We start from the raw sequence: 22,476 nt of genomic DNA, 5'->3' as shown, positions 1-22,476 counted from the left end.
AATTCCACACTTAGAAAGTTGGGGAAAGATGGCTTTTTCATGCACTGATAATCAGAAATCTCAGTGAGATGGATGGCCTGACTAATGTGGCTTTCAACTTTCCTTGCTGGAGTTTAGAAAACCATTTTTGTTCGCTAGCTTCTGTTTAGTGTACGAGACACAAAAAGGAGAAATACAGATGGAATTCCTGACTGGAATGCCGTCCAAATGTATTGTTGATTTTCACTTTCATATAAGTGAAAGTGATTGTGGTTGTGATACACAGCACAGCATACAGTGCACACAACAAAATGTTTCCTCTGCATTTAACCCATCACCCTTGGTGAGCAGTGGGCATCCATGAAAGGAAGCAACGTGGGAGCAGTGTGGTAACGGTTCCTTGCTGAAGGGGACCTCAGCGGCATCTTGTCGATCTGGGAATTGAACCTGCAACCCTTTGGTTACGAGTCCGCTTCCTACGAGTCCTGCTCCCGTCTGTATGGACCCCATACAGACACTCAACTAGGTGGATTTGGTGTACAACATGATATATGGCAGGGGCAAATAGAGTGACTTGACTAAGTTGGAAAAGAGTGGGATAAATTTAATACACTGCAGCCTCAAACTGATATTTTATGACATCACCACAGATCTATATATTTGTTGCCCTTGATGGCAAGTAATTGTTGCATCATCAAGTAATTCGGCATAATTGATGATGCAAGTTGGATGTGGGTGATCGGGACTTCTGTTGGGAACGACTCTCTGCTCTCTCTCCCCTCTTCCGTTGACAGGCTCTAGTTACCTCGGAGCGTTCGGGGTCACTTGGCACAATGTCTGAGGTCACCGGTCACAGTAAATAAGAGGAACAGGGGGCTTGGGCTTCACGCATGGGTTGCCCAAGAGTAGAATGGCTGCTGGTCTTGATTTATCGAGATATGAGTTGAAAGCAGTATTTTTTCCTGTGTGTGTGTGTGTGTGTGTGCGTATGTATGCGATTACCTGCACAATTCTATCCTATGCAGAATCTTGCTTACTGTTAGACTTGTCAACTGTACAGCCGAAGAAACTGGAGTGGAGGGGGTGGGGGTGGGCGGCAATAATAAAGCTCTGCACGGTGAATCAATTGTTATTTTTGCATTCTTGGCTGGCATTGGTGTTTGCATGAGTTGGGATGTTTTTATCCTTTTTGGTTTTGGTTGCTGATCTGCGAGTGGTACGGCACTTTAACAAATCTCACTGCACCTCGCCGCCCACGCAAGGGTTAGAAGTCTTCGACTGAACAGGCAGAGAGTGGGTCTGGGTGCGCAAACACGCACCATTTCCATAAATAAAACCCACCAAACATTATTAATAGGGGAGAATTTTTTTAAGTAGTAGAGATGCACCTTGTAGAAGAAGAAATTTAAAAAAAGATGCAATTTCTAGTCTGAAGGCTCCAAACCTACAGAGACTGAAAAATAATGAAGAGAGCTGAGGAGTAAGCACAAAATCCATATCATCGTTACCTGACAGTGGGTTAAATACATTAAGCACATACCAATCGTTCAGGTGAGGGCATTCAATGCTGACGGAATTTAATGGATTTCTCAAGAAAGGATACAGGAGCGTATAGCACTATTCTGACGTGTCTGAAATAGAAACAGATCGGGAGCCCAGGGCGCCTGAAGCAAATCAATTGTGGCAGACACACCCCCACTGCCTCAACTTTCCCCCCTTTTAAAGCATCCTACTCAATGCACAAACAGTACAAGAACAGAAGAAACGATTCCAGTTTTATCATGGGCAGGCACAGCGGAGCCGTGGTTAACACTGCCGCCTCAATCCGAGTCCGGGGTTTGATTCCCTGCATGGGTTCTCTGCGTGGAGCTCATCTGTTCGCCCGTTGTTTTTACTCGCAGGGCTCAGACTTCACTCAGTCCGAACACGCGCCTCTTAGGTGAACTGCCGATGATGAATTGGTGCAGATTCCATGAGAGGCCGACAGGAGTAGAAGAAAGCAGAAGCCCAAAACACAAACTATAAGAACTACATATATATATATATATATATTTATGTGTGTGTGTGTGTGTGTGTGTGTGTTTTTCTGGCGCCTCATGTTGGTTGTTTGCCTAATCTCCTTGGTCGTGTGTTATAAAGGTTTCTGTGTGTTTCTGATCCGTGATCGTGCATGATCGCTGTTATCCGGTTCTGTACCATGCACCCTGCATGATTAAACCCTTGTGTGTTTCCCTCGAGTCCTTCCTGCACTGCGCGCCATTGTGACTATTGTTACGTCCCTGGACGTACGCTCCCACGTGTTCTGTGTGTCTGGCTGTCATTTTGTCCCTGTCTCTTTTAGGTTGACTTCGTGGGAGGAGCTCCACCTACCATCTGCGTATTGGTCACCTCCAGGTCCGGGTCTGCTAGGCCCTTACTCTTTAGGGAGGTCCCCAGGGTCCACGGAGATCTGAAAGGAGCTCGGTTGGGGATCTAATTTGTGTGTTGTTGCGTTGTGTGATAGACCCTTTGTTGTTAGCCTGGGTCAGCCTTTATGTGTGCACTGTATGCTTTGTTTGCTTGTGTGTAACAGTGGACGTCCTCCTCTCCACACCTGTGTCACGTTTCTTAGACCCCTAGACTTAGGAATGTAACACCACACACACACACACACACACACACACACACACACATATAAAAAATGCATCTACACAAGAATGCTAGTATATCCGTCAATCAAAAAACACTTCAGAGCTGAACCCTTCGAGGCTACAGTGAGCCCAATGAGGACCAATTTAGTAGCTCATATCCATCTCTGAGCGTTAAACATTGTTTATGAGAGCACGGTAACCCATCTATGCCCATCAAAAGTCTCTTAGCACAGCATGGTGCAACAGCGAGCAGTGAAACGAGCGCGAGGCGGAGCACCGAGACCGTCTGAAGAGTGCCGTTTGACTTCAAAAGGCTCGTCAGCCATTCTCCAGCACAGAAACTCACACTCTTCATCTGATCTGAACATGCAATGTGAGCCTGTTTGCTCATATTTTGAAAGCCGCGGTGCCGAGCAGCAACGTAAACTGACCGTACGTCATTTATAGTCAGGCTTAAGAAAAATTTCCTCCGGATGTCAGACAAAACACACGCGTTTTACAAAAAACAACTGTTTACCCCCCAAACCGCGCCGTTCAAGCTACTTCTTCCTTTGTCGTGGCATCATGGTGAATGGACGGACACATTCGCATGGGATATGATGGCGACTCCATGCGGCGTGTTTGGACCGCTCTTTGATGTCCTCGTTTCGCGTGACGGACACCCACGCCTCCGTTGCGTGGCCCTTTTGTCGGATGACGGTAATTACGGAGTCGACTCGTTTTCCTCTGTTTGTGTTCTCTTAATTGCTTTCCCTTCGGCGCTTTTGTGCTTCTTGAATTACGGACATTTCGTTTTTGTTTTTATTTATAACTGTGATCACTGGAATTTTCACTTCAGTCGAATGTGCCGCTTTTTCTAATTAGCATCATAGGCAGTGCCATGTATTGGAGTGCCGACCTAACCTCCGCAATATAAAATACACGCGGCAGGATTCTGTTGGTGTTTTACTGAATCACGTCGCATGATCCTTCAACAGCCCTTCACGTTCACCAAAAAAAAAAAAAAAAGTTCTAATAATTGTGCCCTGTCAGGAATAAGTCATTTATTTGTGATCTTATGTTTGGTGTAGGACCAAATCCATAACGTTCTCTTTAAAGTCACAGAAATCCTGTTCGCAAGGCATTTGGATGTGTACACATGCCACCTATGTTGTTGAATTTAGAATAGGGCCGTTCATGATTAATGATCACGATAAAAAAAAAAAAAAAAAAAAGATTATGACTATCAGCTTAAGGGCCATGAGTTTAATGATGCTTCTGCTCAGTTCATTCGTTTACCTCCCACTGCTTCAATTTAATCAGCTTATTTCGTTTTTATCCTTTCGTCCTTTTGTAGTTTAACTCATTATTCTGTTTTCTTATCGATGACCTTTTTTTGTGAAGGAACATTTTCTGCAGGTTGCCACCTGAAGCAGTTCTGTGTAGGAATGTGATGTTATCAGGGTCGGAATAATTTGCACTGTTACTTCAGGAGAATGGCGTTATGTAACTGTGGTGGAGGACGCGGTGTGTAACCCACAGCGGTGCTCACAGAACTTACAGAAGAAAAATCAGCCCAACGCATTAAGGAGGTTCTGGAAACACCAACACAGTTCCTTGCTTTGTGGGTGAATAGGAACATCCGGCACGCCGGCACACGAGGTTATATTGGTGAAACACATTCGGTGAAATTCTTTAATGGCAGTCTTTTTTCAATCCTGCGGTGTCAACGGTGACTCCTGTAAAGCACCGTGTGACGTTACTGGCGTTGTCGCACGCGACCAGATTCTCTGGACGCTTGTCCGCGTTTGCCCCGTCTACCGTGGCACGCGGGCCGTGGGCTGGGGTGCCAGCCTGCTTACGAACACAATCGCTTGGCTGGGAGCGGACGGCAATGGCGACGCCTCCTGCTCCTGGCGCGGGAGCCGGGGCCCCGACCGGAGCAGGGCGCGCCGTCCCCCTGCTGCCTTTCCAGGCTTGTCCTTGGTTTTGGCAAGCAGAAGCCAAGCAGAGTCTGTTGCATTCTGTGGTTTTTCCTGATGATGCCCCTACAGGCAGTAAATCAAGAATCGCTCCAGCCTTTTTGGCGTCTTCACATTAAATCACCTCCTCCTCTTCTTATCCTTCGATGACATATGAATGAAATGTGAACGCACGTTGTGGTTGGTGAACGGTGTTTGTGACGTCATTTCCACGAATGCCCCTTCCCTCTATAGGCCGATCTCCTCCTCATTATCATTTAAAGCTACAGACACCGAAACGCCTGGGGAAATATCAATGTGGGACTGGATCAAAGTGGCTGTACACTTCTGCACCTGGGATGAATTTCGGAACGAGATTTCAGATGCAGTATAAATGCACAAATACGACCGATATAAAATATTTTCATGTGAGGGACTTTTAAACCCTGAGTGTCTAGAAGGGGACTGTCCCTGTAACTATGGACAGGTGTCTGGTAAATGTAAATTTGTGTTGTTGTATGAAGGTAAATGTCTATAGTCAGTACATAAGTGGAACTGCATGTTGGAAAGGGCTTATGCCTCAAGGGGGTGGGGTGGCAGGTGATGAGGGATACCCTGTGGGTTAAAGGTTCGGATTGTCTCTCTATCTTTCTCCCTCCTCTGGTTCCCTCTTGCCATCCAAAGACATGCCAACTAGGTGAACTGCGGCCTGCGGCAGGCCTGGCGCCCTGCCCCTGGGTGAGCTTCCACTCCCTGCGTTCACACACACTCACCACACACACACACACACACACACACACACACACACCACTCACCACACAAACACCCATGTGCCAACCCATGTGTCTCACATGCAACAGCATATCTGGCTTAAACAGCAAATAAACCAGCACTATTTTTCCACATTTGTCTCTGTTAATAGTTTTTAAATATTATAGTGAGATTCAGTCTTTTATCACGATAAAAAAAATGGACAGCCATAATATATTTTTAAGACAAGCGTGCTGCTGCCCATCAAAGGACAAACCTGGCAATGCAAGAATTAAGACCTCTGAGTAGCTGAGGTCTGACCATCCATCTTAGAAAATGATGCAGTCAACCCACAATTTCATCCGCCAGATATTATGCTGGGTGGCGCATCAGCAACAGGCAGATGTCTTGTCATTAGGTCCAGCAGTCGCGGCGCAGGGTCATTTAATGGCTGAAGGCCCCGAGGCCATTTTACACAACTCGGAACGGGTCTCCGTCGTGACACTACCATATCCTCGGATAATAATGTTCCCGTACGCCCCACTGAACGAATGCAAGGCTGGTATAACAAAGACCTTCACTGAAGATTTATGAGACGCTCTGGAGGGGCTGCTGGGTAGATGACTTTCACTAGAACTTTTTTTTTTTTTTTTAAACCGCAATATTCCACTACACACAGTTCAGATCTTGTACGACGGCTGCTCTGAAAGCTCAATGGTTTGTTAGGAATATTAAAGTACCAACCGTCCTCCTCTCAGATCCAAAATATGCTCGTTTCTCTTTTACCCAGCCGTAAATGTTCGGAAACGGCAAATTAAAAGGGCAAGAGATAAAGGAGGTAATTTAATCACACACGCACAAAGAAATACAAGCACAGCTTTCAATTAAAATGATGTAATTCAAACGAGGGGAGAGCAACACTGCCAGCAAAAAAAAAAAAAAAAAAAAGAAACAGGGTCCAAATGAGGGAAGATCCTAGTTGCAGAAATATTTAGTGTGCGACATGAGCAACGGTTTCCAAGGGGTCAAGGAGATCCAGTCATATCAATATTTTACATATGCTCCAGAAAAAAAAAAAACACACGTAATTAATAACTCATAAACCGTGGGATTGGAAAGCTTAAAACGTGACCTGAATGAACGGGGAATTCGGAATGCGCATAAAAACCCAACCCGTTTGCAAAAATTTACTACACAAACTTGGCTAGAGTCACGCATTATTTATGACGAGATCACAGTCTTGCATTTTTGCATAAATGCAACCCGGCAAGCAGCATACAGCGTGTGGGATTTTTCACGAGTTAAAACGCGGTAATAAAGATAATGTCTTCATGTCCACATCTCATATATATAAAATAAAGAAATAACTGAAGCACCCAAGCTGTTGTTCACTGCTTGTTTGACGTTGTTACTATATGTCGTTTAAAAAAATGTAAAACTCCAAACTTCCTCCCACCATGCGCTTTGTCGAACTGCTGCAGTTACATTTACAGCATTTATCCAGAGCGACTTACAATCAGTAGTTACAGGGACAGTCCCCCCCCTGGAGCAACTTAGGGTTAAGTGTCTTGCTCAGGGACACGATGGTAGTAAGTGGGATTTGAACCCGGGTCTTCCGGTTCATAGGCGAGTGTGTTACCCACTAGGATACTGCCACCACTGCTGAGAGTCAGAGCGGATTTCCACAGCAGCGGGGGACGGCTCCTAGCGCCGCCTCCATCCTGGCATGAGGTCCGGAGCTCCGGAAGGGGGGCGGGGGTGGCGGGTGTTGTGAGGGATTCTTGCCGGGAACCAGTGAGTACCCAGCGTGCAATGGGTGCCGGCTGAGAGGAGGTGCCAACGCGCTCCCACAGACACATGCCCGTCACAACGGACAAAAACGGCAGACGTGAAGCAGACTAAAAGCAGGGGCCCCGAGACTTGTGACGTATTTCAAACGCCGTAATTTTTTATAAAATGAACGGCTGCGTGTGCCGCCTGCGCTGCTACTTGGCACGGGGGATTATTTACTCACGTTGCCATGGTTGACGAAGCCGTGTTTCCTGGCGATGCGCTCGGCCTCCCCCGCTCCTCCCCTGACGTGGACGGCCCACGTGTTGGTGTAAACTCCCTTGCTGCTGGCGGTGGTCTCTGTCGAAGCAGCCGTGAGGAGCAGGACTGCCCCGAAATGCAGCAGGGCCATGAAGAGGAAACGCGCTGATGACCGCCGAATGTTCCCAGCAGCCACTGCAAATGAAAGGGGCGACCTGGAGGCGAAAGGAATGGAGGTAAAAGTCAGGGGCTCTGAATTGCTATTCGACTCTCCCCTTATTCTGCTACGCTGCCATCGAGTATTGGTGCTAAAACCAAAAAGTGACATTCTGTGATCCCTCGTAATGTATCTGTCAAGTCTGAGCCGGGCTGTCTGGCAGGCGGCAATCTCAAAGATCAAACGATCAAATGCTCTCTCATGCAGCCGCTCCTCACCTGTGGCGCATGATAAGAAAATCTCTCCCTCGCTACGTGCACAACAAACGCGGCGGCCAAACCAGCAGAGCAGCTGCCAGTCATCTTTAAAAACAGATATTTAATATGCCGAGAATGGTCATTTTTCACCTTTGCAACTTTTCTGTTAATGACGTGGATGACCTAAAAATGGCACACACACACACACACACACACACACACACACACTCGTAATAGATGCACAGATAAAGAGGAGTATTTGCTAGTTACCAGTACCTTGAAGAGGAGCAACTCAACCAATGCTTTTTTTATAGTTTAAAATGGGAGGAGTCTATTGTGGTGAGTGACAGACTCGTTCTGGGTGATTTAACACCCCAAGTGGAAGCCGTGTTGCCAGATATATAATTTCTTCACCCCACAATCATCTATAATTCCCTCATACACACACTGAACACTGCTGAAGCAATCGGACAAGTATTATAGCACTCGCGACTGCTTTATGTTTTTTTTTTTAACCAGCCCTCCAATCTGGCAACGGCAAGTGCACCTCCTATTTTTGCCCTTCCTGCTGTGTTTCGAGATAAAACTTGTTCGTCATCATCAGCATCATCAGCAGACACCACAAACACAATGTATGTTATATTTGTCTCTGGACCACGTCAGCTACCAAACCGAAACACCGACATTCAACAAATTTACAGGCAAACTAGGGCGATGGTGGCTTAGTGGGTAAGCAGACCCGTAATCAAATCCCAAACTGCCAGGTGCCAATGAGGTCCCCTTGAGCGAGATACGTCCCCACACACTGCACCCCTTTCATGGCTGCCCACTGGTTAAATGCAGAGGACCCATTTCTTGGTGTCACTGTGTGCTGTGCTGCGGTGTTTCACAATGACAATCACTTCACTTTCACTTTCTAGTGAATGTGACATTGGGGAAGATCCCCAATTTCCTACTTCTCATACAGTGCAATGAAAACATGTCCCTTTTCACAGTGTACAGGTTTTTGTTAACTTCTTCTTCCTCCATCAGCTGCTCTTGTTCGGGGTCCGCCACCGGTCTAGATGTCTGCCATAATTAATATGGCTCCCTATTTCCACCGGGCTTAGGGGATGTGGCAACGTTTTTATTATGTGGAAACAAGTAGTTTTTACGTACGAAATACATTTTATTATCACATTGGTCCGCAATTACTTCAAATCAGTAGCCGGGGCCTGGCCTCCACAGACACGTCAACAGGGACACATCAGTGACTAATGTGGACGAGTGTCTACAAAAATGTGAGTTTACGTATTCCCTTTAATACCTCCTGGCGAGCTTATTATGAGCGCAAAGTCACACGGAGGAAACTTTCAAACGAGTTACTCACTGTCTATGTCCCAGGGGAACAGGAAAATAAAAAAATAATAAAAAGATAGATAGATAAGCGGAGAGGGAGAAATCTAAATTCCCTAAGGATCCCAATTTTGGTTTTGGCAGCACGGGCTTCTGTAAAAAAGCCCTCCACCTGCCCTATCTCCTGAAAGAGGGAGCGAAATGAGATGCGGCAGCGGCGTTGCACACAAAAGCCTGATTGGAAAATGGCACGGCACTCACGGTATATATTCATTTTTTTTTTTTTTTTTCCCAATTATCACTACCCATTAAGGCAGATCCCGCTCGCACATAACTATAAATAAAAAGCTGCCGCCTCCAGCCTCGAGGACGGGAGGAAGGAAGACACGCGGCGCTGCCACGGCCGGGCCGCCTGGCACACTTCAGGCTGTAATGATGCGAGCCGCTGGCGAGCGCGCGGAGGGAGAGGCCGCCGTGAAAGCGCCTCAACACCTGGATCCGGACTGTGGGCACTGCCGACGGAGATGTGACCCCGCCCCAGACAGGAGACGCACCGCATGGCCGCCGGTCCCTCGACCTCGCACACACATTCCTTGGTGATCCCTGTGCCCTCCGGCTGAATGAAGAAATACTGATGTTGCCACGTCTTACACAAGATTGGTCCTTTAAATGTCACTTCGGCTTCTCAAGTCAATATCATTTAATTGGAGTGCGGAGGTTGATTTTTCCTTCACAAGATGCAGACCAGAAATTACAAAGAACGGGGCCACAAAGGCATCCCAAAAATAGTATTTGGCTCCATCAAGAGACAATCACATGACTTAAGAGCGAATCCTTTGTTTGTGCCCTTCAAGAACCCTTTTTTTTATGTTCTCTGTCAGTTCTCTGTGAGACAAAAACTGAGAGTGACGGCTGTCTGAAAATGGTGGGAAAAGAGTGGGAAAAAACAAAGAGGCGTTCACCTCTAAAGAGGCCATCTTGATTTAATCCCTGCTGGAACAACTGACGTCGGCTGCCAGAATCTCAATAACTAGCATATAACCATAATTAACAAATGATAAAAATACGAAAAGACATGGAAGGGGGGTTCCCTGTGTGATGGCCATTTTAAATTCAAAGGTAAATGTAGTATTACTAATGTTGAGTAGGTCGTCATTGATTTTAAAACGGTAGTGAATTAAAATCACATTTCCCAGTGAATCTTAAGGACTAAAGCTATAATGAATATTCAAAACTGGGACAAAAAACAAGGTGCATGGGAAAGACGGAGAGTTATGAGGAGATGATCTGCTCATTTATTTTTGTAATAAAAAGACTGTACAGACTCTGACAGTAAATAAAATGCAAGATTTTTTTCAGTCAGGCAACATTTAACCATGCCACAAGCTGTGTGGTCTCCTTTTGAAGAAGAAAAAAAGAAAAAGTAAATGCAAAAGATGCCTTATCGGTATCTTAAAGATGAATTATCTGAATCGGCCCTAAAACACTTATGAGGGATACCTCTGACATTTGCATCCATATCATCAGTTCATGGTAACATTACAACTGTATATAATTTGCTATTAGCCTGTTTGATGTACATGCTTGGTCAAAAAACATTCAAAGCGGGAGACACTGTCCGAACAATCGTAATACCATTTCCACCGTATGTATGATTTTTGCCCGAAGAATTAAGAACTGATCTTTCAACGTAGCCACGGGATTAATGGACGCTGAAATCGACAGACTGTAAAAGCATTCACTGCTGCATTCAAACAAGAAAAAAGAACATCCCAGGACACTTTCGCTCAGTTCATTTTGCTTCAGTAATTGTTAACTTGCAATAAGATGCCAGACGTTCCAGTGGCTGAATGCTAAAAAAGAGACGCTGCCTGTCAATCCAAGTTATGAAAGCCATGAAATTCAAATGGAGCCGAAGCGTCAAGGTCAGGAGAGCCAACAGAGCCTCGGCATGCCAGTCTTACAAAAACTAGCCACAGCATCCCCACTCTCTACAGAAAAAAAAAGTATTAATTTTAAAACTCATTTAAAGCTCTCTACCAATGCATTAAAAAAATCCTCGAATGAACGTGCAAATCACTTTTTTCTCAGGTTACACACACACAAATACATTTATGGTATATACCAGACATCCTTGTCCAGAGAGCCTTACAATCAGTGGTTACAGGGACAGTCTGCCTGGAGACACTCAGGGTTAAGTGTCCCGCTCAGGGACACGATGGAAGTAAGTGGGGTTCGAACCTAGGTTTTCTAGTTCATAGGTGACCCTGTGTAGGGGACAATAACCCCTTCAAACTGATGCCTAGGACAAATGAAAATGATGCATCCTCGGCGTGCCTGCCAAGTACCCGTTAAAATGAAATTAGACGAACGCTGCTGCATCTACTCTGCGCCGGAATCTTCTCCGAGGTGCTGCACGTCGCGCTGGTCAAGCAAAACAGGCAAGCAAGGGCAAAACCGCCATCATCGTCATCAACAACATCACATGAGGAAGTTATAGGCAGCGGGCCAAGTCTATTTTAATTCCACTGAAATTAACTGGCCTTACCAGAACGCGCCATGCAAAATGGCCTCTTGTTTTATAATAGGCAGAAATAAGCTCATTTCCCCCCAAATGGACACAGATTAATTCAATTCTGCAGAACGTATCAAATAGAAACCCAAACATTCATACAAATATTGATGCAAATTGGTCCCAATTGAGCATCGTCGCGGTGACCTTGGACGTCACCCGAAGCAGGACACCCACAGTGCCGGGGTGACCCCTCCTGTCACCGCAGGTTTAATTAGGACACGCTCGTCCCACGTCCACACCGCTGAGCTAATAAGAGACAGCAGAGAGGCAGCAAGTGAAATGGATGTCGAAGGGACAACCCCCCCCCCCCCCCCCCCCCCCCCCTCCCAAAAAAAAAAAGTTACACCCTCCCAAGGTGCACAAATCCCGTATTGAGCTGGGACCAGTGGCCCTGCTGTTGTGTAAGACTTGATCCGATTTGACGAGAGAGAGAGAGAGAGAGGGACAGGGAGAGAGAGAGAGGGACACCGGTGGCCTTTGAGAAAGGTCGTGGGATCTGATAAAGAAATAAAAATAAATGCCACCGAGAGGGAAAAAGTGATCGGTCCCCAAGCAGAAACAATTCCAGAACCCCCCCCTCATGACGTGGACCCGAAACACGACGCAACATGCACGCAACTGTGTAACGTCTGTAATCACGTAATTACGTAACTACGTCGGCTTCCGAGTTCAGCTGCTAAAATAAAGAAAAAAGAAAAACCAAGAAAGTAGCGGAGCCTCCTCACCGAAAACCGGCTTCAATCCAGCCAGCTCCTGCCGTAACGCGAAACTTTCGCAGCCTCCTGGGCGCCGACGTCCATCGTTTTCCTCCCGGCGACCTCCGGGCTCCGCGCCGTCACGCCGCTCCGCGGACGCGGCTCCGCGTGTCACGTCCTGCCCCGGCGGCGGCCGCCCCTCGACGCCCCGGCGGAGCCGTCATCCCCGCGGACCGCCCTCTCCGCGAAACTTTCGCCGCCGCCGCCGCTCCCGGATGCGGCGGCTCTCGCTCCCCCCTCCGCCGGAGGCTGCCGCGCTCCGCCTCGCAGGCAGGCAGGGAGAGTGGCGGCTCAGCGCGCCCTCTCCATCCCGGCGGCTGCGGCCACGCGTAAAAAGTACTACCAAAAAGACAACAACAACAACAAGAAGAAAGGATAACGACGAGAGTAAAAATCACGCGCGCCCACCCGACTCGCAGTAATAACACGCGAAGACGCAAAACGCCAGGAAGCACGTCACGCAAAATAGCACGGGGTGGGAAGAAAAAAAAAACACGCACCGGCGCCATCTAGAGGACGAGTCGAGGAAGAGGCGCGGCGGGTTCCTGTCGCTGCGTGTTGCCAGGTCCGCCTTTTGTAAAACCTTTATTCTTCCCCGCCAGTGCGCTCCAGTTGTAACAACGCACGACCCACGCGTCTTAAACGAAATGTCACGCAAGCGCCGAAACTTTTCATCCGACCGCCGCCGGACGAGAAGTCGGCGACGCGGAAGCCGTAACAATGCTGCTCAACTCCGAGCGCCATCTTGCAACACGTTGGCCACCGGGCTTGAATTTAATAGCCCGACTGGGTGGTCTTGGTTATCTCAATGTCCCCGGCGACCCACTGATTTCTCCCATTCTTGTAATTAGCTCCCCGACTACAATACATTTGTTGCCCAGTTGGCATCCCAGACCTGGATTTCACACACCTCCGCGACTGGCGCCTTTTACACTCGAGATAAACGGTGGCCACGTCCACGTCACGTATTTAATGAGAACTAAACGGACCAGACCAAGCCGCATTGTCCGTTTTAATTGCATGTTTTGCACCACCGTTCCGCAATGTGTGTCGCTTTGCAACTGGCCACCAGCTGCCGATCACTGGCTGCATTCCAACATGCAAAATTAGACCAATAATTAGGCAGAAGGGGTTGACGCTTCTCACGCTGTCTAATCACAGATGAAACAAACGAGGCAAACACAAGCAACGAATTCTATATTTATATTTTTATGTGTGGATGGTTCCATATGTGACACGCAGCACCCAGTGCACACAGTGAAATGTGGTACCTGCAAGGTAACACATGCCCCGAGGGAGCAGTGGGCAGCCATGAGAGGCGCCCTGGGAGCAGGGTGTGGGGACGGTGCTTTGCTCAGTGTCATCTCAGTGGCACCTTGGCAGTTTTGGATTCGAACCGGCGACCTTCAGTCTTCAGGTCCGTTTCCATTAATAGAGGACAAGCCCTCGGATGCATCCCACAATCCCTCGGTTGATGGCACTGAAGTCCAACTTCGAATATAATTCTGCACCTTCGTAAATTACAAGCAGAATGCTCTATGAAATGTTCACACGTCCACCCAACTCTATATAATCTACAACCGAAACACCAGCATGAATAACACACACTAAAGACAGTGCAGCAGGAAGTGAAAGAGAAGCATGGTTGTAGGGTGGAAGTGTGCGCTTAAGGCTGAGAGAAGAAGGCCCTCTCCACACTATTTGATAAATAAGATAAGATAAGATGATCCTTTATTGGTCCCACAAATGGGACATTTACATTGTTGTGGCAGAAAGTGAATAGTACAACATAAGAGCAGCAAAATGAATCTGTATAATATAAAAAGTTCACTATACAAATAAATAGTTTGGGAGAAACAGTGAAAAAGCAGTGGATGGGTAAATTAAAATATCTGTATAAACATAAATATATTTGTGAATGTCTGTATACATAAAATATATGTAAGCGTACATATGTACAGAGTGGATAAGTGTACATAACGGAAATAGTGTATTGGATGTGTCTGTTTTTTAGTGTATGTATGTGTGGTCAGCTGTTGTCTGACAGCGGTTGGCATGAAAGACCTCTGAAGGAGCTGCTCAGTGTTGACAGGGTCTCCTGCATGGGGTGGGAGATGTTGTCCAATAGGGATGACAGCTTAGCCACCATTCTCCTGTCACTCACCACCTCCACATGGTCCAAAGAGCATCCGAGAACAGATCTGGCCAGGTCAGCTGGTTCGGTCTCTTCCTATTCCCAGCAGCGATGCTGCCTCCCCAGCAGACCACACCGCAAAAGATGGCTGAGGTCACAATAGGGTCATAAAAGGTCAACAAGAGTGGGCCGTTCACTCCAATAGACCTGAGCCTACGCAGCTACACCGTTTGATGTAGGTGGTAGTAGCCTAGTGGGTAACACACTTGCCTGTGAACCAGAAGACCCAGGTTCAAACCCCACTTACTACCATTGTGTCCCTGAGCAAGACACTTAACCTTAAGTTGCTCAAGGGAGACTGTCCCTGTAAATCCTGATTGAAAGTCGCTCTGGATAAGGGCATCTGATAAATGCTGTAAATGTAATGTAAATGATGCAGATGTCCTTCAGACTGGAGAGAGCGGGATTTTGGGTTGTGAAAGCTCAGGTGTCGTTGGCACATTTGGCACTGGCAACAGTCCTTTTTGCCAAATTGACCTACAGCAGAACAGACCTGAGGAATGTGAGCACTGTATTACAATTAAACTTGCGGCTGTGCAATTAAATCAAGCTGCTCTTTTCCAGAGCAAATCAAATCCCTTGTTTGCAGAGACTAGACGCTCCCTGAAGCAGCGTGATTCTGTTTGTTCTTGTTATTTTATCTACAATTTTATTATGCACTAAGCTGGTATTCTACCCTGAGGACCCACGTCCCTTTTCTTCTGAGTTGTTGCTATTTTTTTAACCTTGATTAAAATGTCTTAAAAACGACAAATTTACTGTGGCCACTTAGCACAGACCTTTTCAATTACATTTAGGGCTCTTAGCAGATGCCCTTACTCAGGCACTCAGGCTTACTTGTCTTGCTCAAACTTGTGAGTTTGCGGTCCTCCGGTTCATAGGTGAGTGTGTTACCCACTAGGCTACTACCATCATTCACCCAATTTTCACGTCAGTATACGAACTCGTACTGGTCTTAGAGCCGTTTATCAGATTTGCTTTTATCTCGTTAACCTTTTGAAAGTCTCTGGTCTTCAGGAAATGACCTTTTAATCCAACAAGAGTCCAAAGAAGATCTCATCCCACAGTAAGGCAGCCTCTTAATGACATGGTCCACTCGTGCCACTAGGGAAGAGCTTCGATCTTTAAAAGCAGCCTCAAGCCGCACCATTTTATTTAGTTTGATTGTTTTATCACTGGGCCTCATGGTAGCGTAGCGTTTAGCAACGTAGCCGCACACCTCCAAGGAGTGTGAGTTCAAATCCCGGCTTGGACCTTATTTGACCATAGATTGCATGCTCTTCCCGTGTCGGCACAGGTTTCCTCCAGGTTCTCCAGTTTCCTCCTGCCTCAAAGGCATGTGGAATTGGTGAATTAATGACATTTACAAATGTGAGGGTGTGGGTGAATGGTGTGAGTCGCCGCCCTGAGCTCCAGCAGTCACAACCCTGAATAACCGGATGATAAGCAGTAATGTAATATTCTTGGGGTGGAGGTTGTTTTTTATTTTATGAAGTAATTGTGGTATAACTTTTTTTTTTGGCATGAAAATTTCTATGTAAATGAAGTCATATTGGTCAAGCAATTAGTGGAGAGGCTCGGTCGGATTCCTTTTCATCTGCCATTTGGCAAAGTGAACACTTCTTCAGTGTGATTTTACGACGATCTATTTTTTTGGCTCTGGCCGCTAGGGGGCGCCGCGGGTGAGAGAAGCGCCTCAGTCAGCCCCACCGCTTACATTTACATTTACATTTACATTTACATTTACATTTACATTTACATTTACATTTACATTTAAGGCATTTGGCAGACGCCCTTATCCAGAGCGACTTACAACGTGCTTTCAAGTTACCATCGATGAAGAGATCAATTCCGGTTCACTAGGATCCCAACTATGAATACATCTATTTTATTCACTCTGTTGTAGATTCTGTACTCAAGTTCGACAATAAGAAAAGTTACAAGTTAATCTAAATATTCTTTAAAGAGTAAGTTCTTGAGCTGTCGTTTGAAGGTGCTCAGTGACTGAGCTGTTCTGACCTCGAGGGGAAGTTCATTCCACCACTTAGGGGCCAAGACAGAGAAGAGTCTAGATGAATGTTTTCCTTTTACCTTCAGAGATGGAGGGACCAGGCGAGCAGTACTGGAGGCTCGGAGTATACGAGGTGCAGTGCGGGGTGTAATAAGGGCTGTGAGGTAGGATGGTGCTACTCCATGTTTGGCTTTGTAGGCCAGCATCAGTACTTTGAATCTGATGCGTGCAGCTACTGGGAGCCAGTGGAGGGAACGTAGCAGAGGGGTGGTGTGGGAGAATTTGGGAAGGTTGAAGATCACCCTGCCCCCACGCTTGCCCCACACTGGGTGACTGTCACTGGATGGGCACCACTATCCTCGATCCTGAGTTGGTTTTGGAAAGTGAGAAAGATTAGGTATTGGCTTCAACCTGAAAATATAACTGCAAGCGTTGATTAACGGGCCCTGACAATCCAACTAGGCATGGTTTACACCACCTCCTTTTTCTTTGTGGCTAGTGTATGAGAATTTGTGTTTTGAGGTCCTTATTTCCTTATTCACTGCTCTTGTTGGAGGATGTAGGAACGTCTCCTCCTGGCTTCAGGCCAATCCTGGGTGGTAGTAGCACACTCACACTAGTGGGTAACACACTCGCCAATGAACCAGAAGACCCAGGTTCAAACCCCACTTAATACCACTGAGTCACTGAGCAAGACACTTAACCGTAAGTTGCCCCAGGGGGGCTGTCCCTGTAACTACTGGTTGTAAGTCGCTCTGGATAAGGGCGTCTGATAATTAAATGTATTTGTATGATAACCAGGCTGTGGCTGTTTATCACGGCATCATTAACTTGAGCACCAAGATCAAGCTTTGCCATGACCTGCTGCTGAAATGGATGAGGTTGTGACAGTTTGGTTTGTGTCACCACTCACTGTAACACATCTTGCATGAGTGTGCCAAATACATTGAAAAGGTATTGCTGGATGAATACTATATATGGTATGGTAACTATCGCTTTTTTTGCATATCAATATGAATAGACTAGAATCATGTGGAAGACAGCTCTATTTTTTTACTTTATGACCTCAAGTAACATTATTCTAAATACTGCCCATGTAGTCCTAACCCAATAACTAATGTCATATTGAATTAATGTCATGTAACAATGAAACATATTATATTTATTGTCATTCTTTTTAATCGACAGACATGCTGCGCACTGACCTCTCTGCGCTGCTGTCCTCTGACTGGAAAGGTCATCGCTTGTAAGGCAAAATCCTCTGCCTCATATTTCTCTCAGCACTTGGCATTCATATCCAAACCCTGCACCTTTAATTTCAGTAAATTCCTCAATTTTCAAGTAATTATCATCTCACCTGACTAAATGAAGGAATGAAGAGAAGCACTGTTTTAAGTGATTTTAAGAACCTTGTTGGACCCTCTTGGATTAAATTTTGTTCTAATATGGACCCGAGCATATTTTACATAACAGCGACAGCGTTTTAATGTCAAATTAGTTTTTCCTCTTAAAGCCTCCTTGAGGAAGTGTCCAGTTTCCGGTCCCATTATTGCTGCTCTCCGTGACCACTAAAGGCAGATAATGTGAACTCCCTCAGGTCACTGCGGAATATCTCGGGCCTGGAGATTTCCACAGCGATAATTATAATAGCAGATTGAGGCTGCCGGGTCCATCGGAGTGGCCTCAGACAGCACAATTATTAGCATCAGTGCAGTGCTCAGAGATATGCATGCACCCCGAAATGTTCCAAGCGGCTGTGATTAATTGTCTCGATTAATTAAGATCCACAGAAGAAAAAAAAACATTCATCATGTTTATTAAGATTAATTGGAAGCATTACTGCCGCCTGTTTCCCCCCCCCCCCCCCCCCCCCCCCCCCCCATCGGCTTAGCTTTTAATATCCCATTTAATCCAGCTTGTTAATAAGATGGTCCACATGCTCCTGTTTGCATCAGAAATCTTCTTGATGTCCATGGCAGGGCTACTGACCAGGCAGTGTGGCTGGTGCGGACCCCAAAATGCTCTTTAAAGGAAAAAAATACCGCTATTTACCGGTAGGGGGCAGCGTCGACTTTTCTCAAGCTGCATGGGGCAGTGCATAGATACATATATTGATTATCGAGAGCGTGTATATCACAGGATAGTACTTTCCTCTGGTGATGTCATTATTGCCTTTGTGGCCAAAGGTCTGATTGATAACATTTGAATTTATCTGTGTGTGTGGTGGTGTTGGTGTTTTTTTGTTTTTTTTTTACTCCCCTCTGTCTCACTATGCTGTGTGGTTGTGCCACAGAGGCCATTCTTATTCCCAGACAATTACATGGGATGATTGCAGAAGACTTTTTGTGTGCCTTCTATGCTTTTTAAAAATTCCTGTACTGATCTGTGATGATGTGTGGGTTTATCGTTGGTCTGTTTTACAGTCATTTGATGCAGACAACAGACGATTCCGCCCCACAGTTGATGACGCTCTGCACAGGGAATAGGAAGAGGTAATGCAAATCACATTCGTACACAGTCGCGCTGCGTCTCTGTATCCTTTTTCTTATCTCCATAAGGCTGTATGAATTTCATTCCAGAGTGTGAATATCAAAGCAGTCCTTCTGGTGAACACCCACAATCCACTGGGAGCGATCAATTCATCTAAGGGGATGACCAGCTTCTTGGAATTGGCTTGCTCGCAGACCATGGGTTCACAGATAACACGTGCACTAGTTGACATATTGCTTTAATATTTGCTTCTGGCACGTTTCAGACACAAGCTACATGGTATTGTGGACGAGATGTATATGCTGCCTGAGGCCACCTTCTTCTCCTGCATCCTCAGCAGTGATTGGCAGGTCCTTTTCTGTAAATGACGACCCACTGCTTAGGTCAAGAATAAAGGTCCAAGCTGCTTCATGCTTATGCAGCTTGTGCATGTTACCACAGCTCTACTGAACTTGGGAAATAATAATCAAATCAGTGTGTCTACACCCCTCGTACGTCTTCAGTGGTTCAAATCACTCCCTGATGCACCTGAGCCTACCAATTGCACTTTGTGGTATATTTTATAATCCTCGACCTCATATTATACGTCCTTAATCAATACCCAGTGATGTATGCATTTATTGTTCACGTCACAGTGTACAGTATGTGACAAATAAACTGAGCTTGAACTCACAGACCAACTGCCATTCACAGGTTGCCAGATCCACAAGAAAACCAATATGTTGTGGGGCTTCCGCAAGCTGAGAAAAGGATTTTGCATGATTTTGTTGTTGTAGTTGTACGGCTTCTTTTCCTGTGCAGGACTTTTGTGATGGGAGTGATGCATGTGGTGATCGAGGCCCTGGACCATGCTGGCCATTCCCACTGTGTTTCAGGAACCACCCAGCACCAAATATCTTGCCAGCTACAGGACAGAGGTACTGAACTTATGCTTCCACACAGCCATTTTCACACATGCAAATGGCTGGTCTAAATGTATTGTAAACTTAGACATTCCATAAGTCCTTTTCATTCATTAGGAATAAACAAAAGGCTTTTTTCACCCTCTCTATGGACGATGCTCAAAGCATCACTTCAAGAACATTAAACCTTAGTGTATTCAGTTAGAACTTCATTAAATTAGTAATAACAACATCATTCACACATGGGTGAATTGGAAAAGTAAATCGCAAACGAAGTTATTCAGCACCTTGCTGCGGGGCTGTTTCTCAGCCAACTGTAAAATGCAATGGGAGAATGATAAATTGTGGGTAACACATACATTTACTTTGCAGATGATGGCGCTAATCTTCTGTTCAGTGCAGTTCAATGTAAGGCACTCTCATTGTCACAAATAAATTATTACAGAAAACAATTGCACATAGTTTGCAAAATATTAAACAGGGGGTTTATACGAGTTGGATTGATCTTACAGTTGCTATGCTTGTCAGTTGGTATGTAAATATCTTTGGAGGTGCTATAGATAAAACGTAATTGGCAAAGTTTAAAATAAGGTTGTAGTTGAACCCACATCTGCTGATGCACTAGATACTGTACTAGTGTGAGTTTGCTTATTTAAGCAATACAACTGTCAACTAAAATTATTGAAAACATTTCCTAATAATGAATGATGCTTTTAAAGTGACAGATGGGTATCACAGCATTCCGCTGGAACTCAAGACTAATTGTTGCTGATTATCTTCCTCTCTACATACATGCAAATATTCCATCATTAACAACCATTTCCATCTACTAGAGTCAATTACAACACGAACAATGTCAAGACTGGAGTCTAAATGTTCCTAAACATTTTATCTGCATGCTTTATCTGCATGTTATTGAGGTTACTCTATCTGCGTAATGTCAGCTAATGGCCCTTAACAAGGTGTATTGCAAGCAAAGCAAAGGGATGGAAATATAGGAGGAAGGAAGTAGATGCTTGTGTGTGATGATGGGTGTGTGACATACTGACAGGAGTGGGCTTAAATAATTTATAATGAGGACTTAGGGTGCATGGGAGCTGTCAATCACTCCTCCCATTTAAAATGTATTTTGGCAAAACATTAAAAGTTAATTTCAAACTAGAATGGCTGTGTGGGTAGTTAGTTCCACCTCTCCAAGGTCCAGTCAACTAGCAAGCAGGCCTTTCTTGTTTGATCTCTAGAAATCCTGACGACATACTCTGTGTGACTTTAGTGAACATACCCTGCACACTATGTCCATGAATAAGTCAAAGCATCAAGGACATCCTGTGTGTAAAACTGCACAACTAACACTAGCTAGACAGCTGGGAGGGGATGTGTGGCCTCCTCGGCACTCTCTTGTTCACTTTCTTTTTCCAAGACCGTGGCAGCTGCACTGTCAAAATTTGACACGATTTTAGTGAACAAGCATATGTTGTTGCCTCACATGTGTATACCAAGAATCCCCCCAAAAAACAACGAAAAAAAAACAACCCACAGCAGGTTCTGCTACTACACAGATGTCGACATGATCCACGCACAGACGCAGTGGATTAAGTCTTAGGTTTGACAATCAACCATGAATTACGCTGTGCATAGTCCAATAAGAATTAGTGTCCATCAAACTAATGAACAACTGGCTGTTTTTATTCTGGTCTGCTCCTAATGTCTGCTTTAAAGGCTCATTTTCATCCAAATTTTCTCCAAGTTTATTGTCATTTCAGCTACATACGGGTTAGACGGTACACAGTCAAACGAATAAACTTTTCTCCTCCTGGTGCTACATATAACATGAAGACACAGTTATGGACTGGCTTAAAGTGCACGGACCACATGAACAGGACACAGACAGTGCAGTAATAACATTTCAGACAAACAAGACATGTAGAAGAAGACAGTCAGCATGAAAACCAATAAAATGAGTGTCAGGCAAGTAGAGGTGCCAAGTAAAAAACAGAACAGTGCAATAATATTACATTGTAAAGATGGAAGAGGTTGTGTGTGTGTGGGTCCAGTCCCTGAGTGTTCAGGTTTCTGATGGCCTGTGGTAGGAAGCTGTTGCACAATCCAGCAGGGAGGGCCATTCTATTTTTGCAACAAATTTTAGAATAGAATACTGCTATTTGTTAAACCCATTCATGGAGTTCTAGATGGTTCACACCAAGGGGACCTTGTCACTTTGGAATTTGGATGAAATTAGGCCTCTTTGTTGCCTGAAACTGAAATGTCTGAAGTTGGCTGTGCCTGGATAAGAGGCACAAGGACATGCTTTCCAAATCCTAGCCTAGGTCAGAAGCAGCAACTTCAAACCACCCTTATTATCCACTGTCAGTGGAGCTCCACAAAAGGCAATCTTAGTCGAAAACAGGAGCTTTCTCTTTGCCAGACTGGATTGATGGAGAATTCCAGGCCAAGAACAGGCAACGGCTGC

The 22,476-nt window shown here is 45.5% G+C and overlaps 1 protein-coding gene across 1 annotated transcript in view; it reads right to left on the bottom strand.

Annotated features, from left to right (window-relative positions):
• furinb (furin (paired basic amino acid cleaving enzyme) b) overlaps positions 1–12,821 on the bottom strand; it is a 78,228-nt gene extending 65,407 nt beyond the window's left edge. The window contains exons 1-2 of the mRNA XM_028958133.1: positions 12,380–12,821; positions 7,314–7,545 (exon numbers count right to left, since the gene is read on the bottom strand). Of these exons, the coding sequence (XP_028813966.1) occupies positions 7,314–7,481 (168 nt within the window). The 5' untranslated portion in view covers positions 7,482–7,545; positions 12,380–12,821. The remainder of the gene's footprint in view (positions 1–7,313; positions 7,546–12,379) is intronic.
• Positions 12,822–22,476: the final 9,655 nt, after the last annotated feature.

The sequence above is a fragment of the Denticeps clupeoides genome, chromosome 17, assembly GCF_900700375.1.
Source record: "Denticeps clupeoides chromosome 17, fDenClu1.1, whole genome shotgun sequence".
Lineage (NCBI taxonomy): Eukaryota > Metazoa > Chordata > Actinopteri > Clupeiformes > Denticipitidae > Denticeps > Denticeps clupeoides.
Note: the sequence above shows the minus strand (reverse complement) of the source record. Positions and strands in the feature narration are given on the sequence as shown.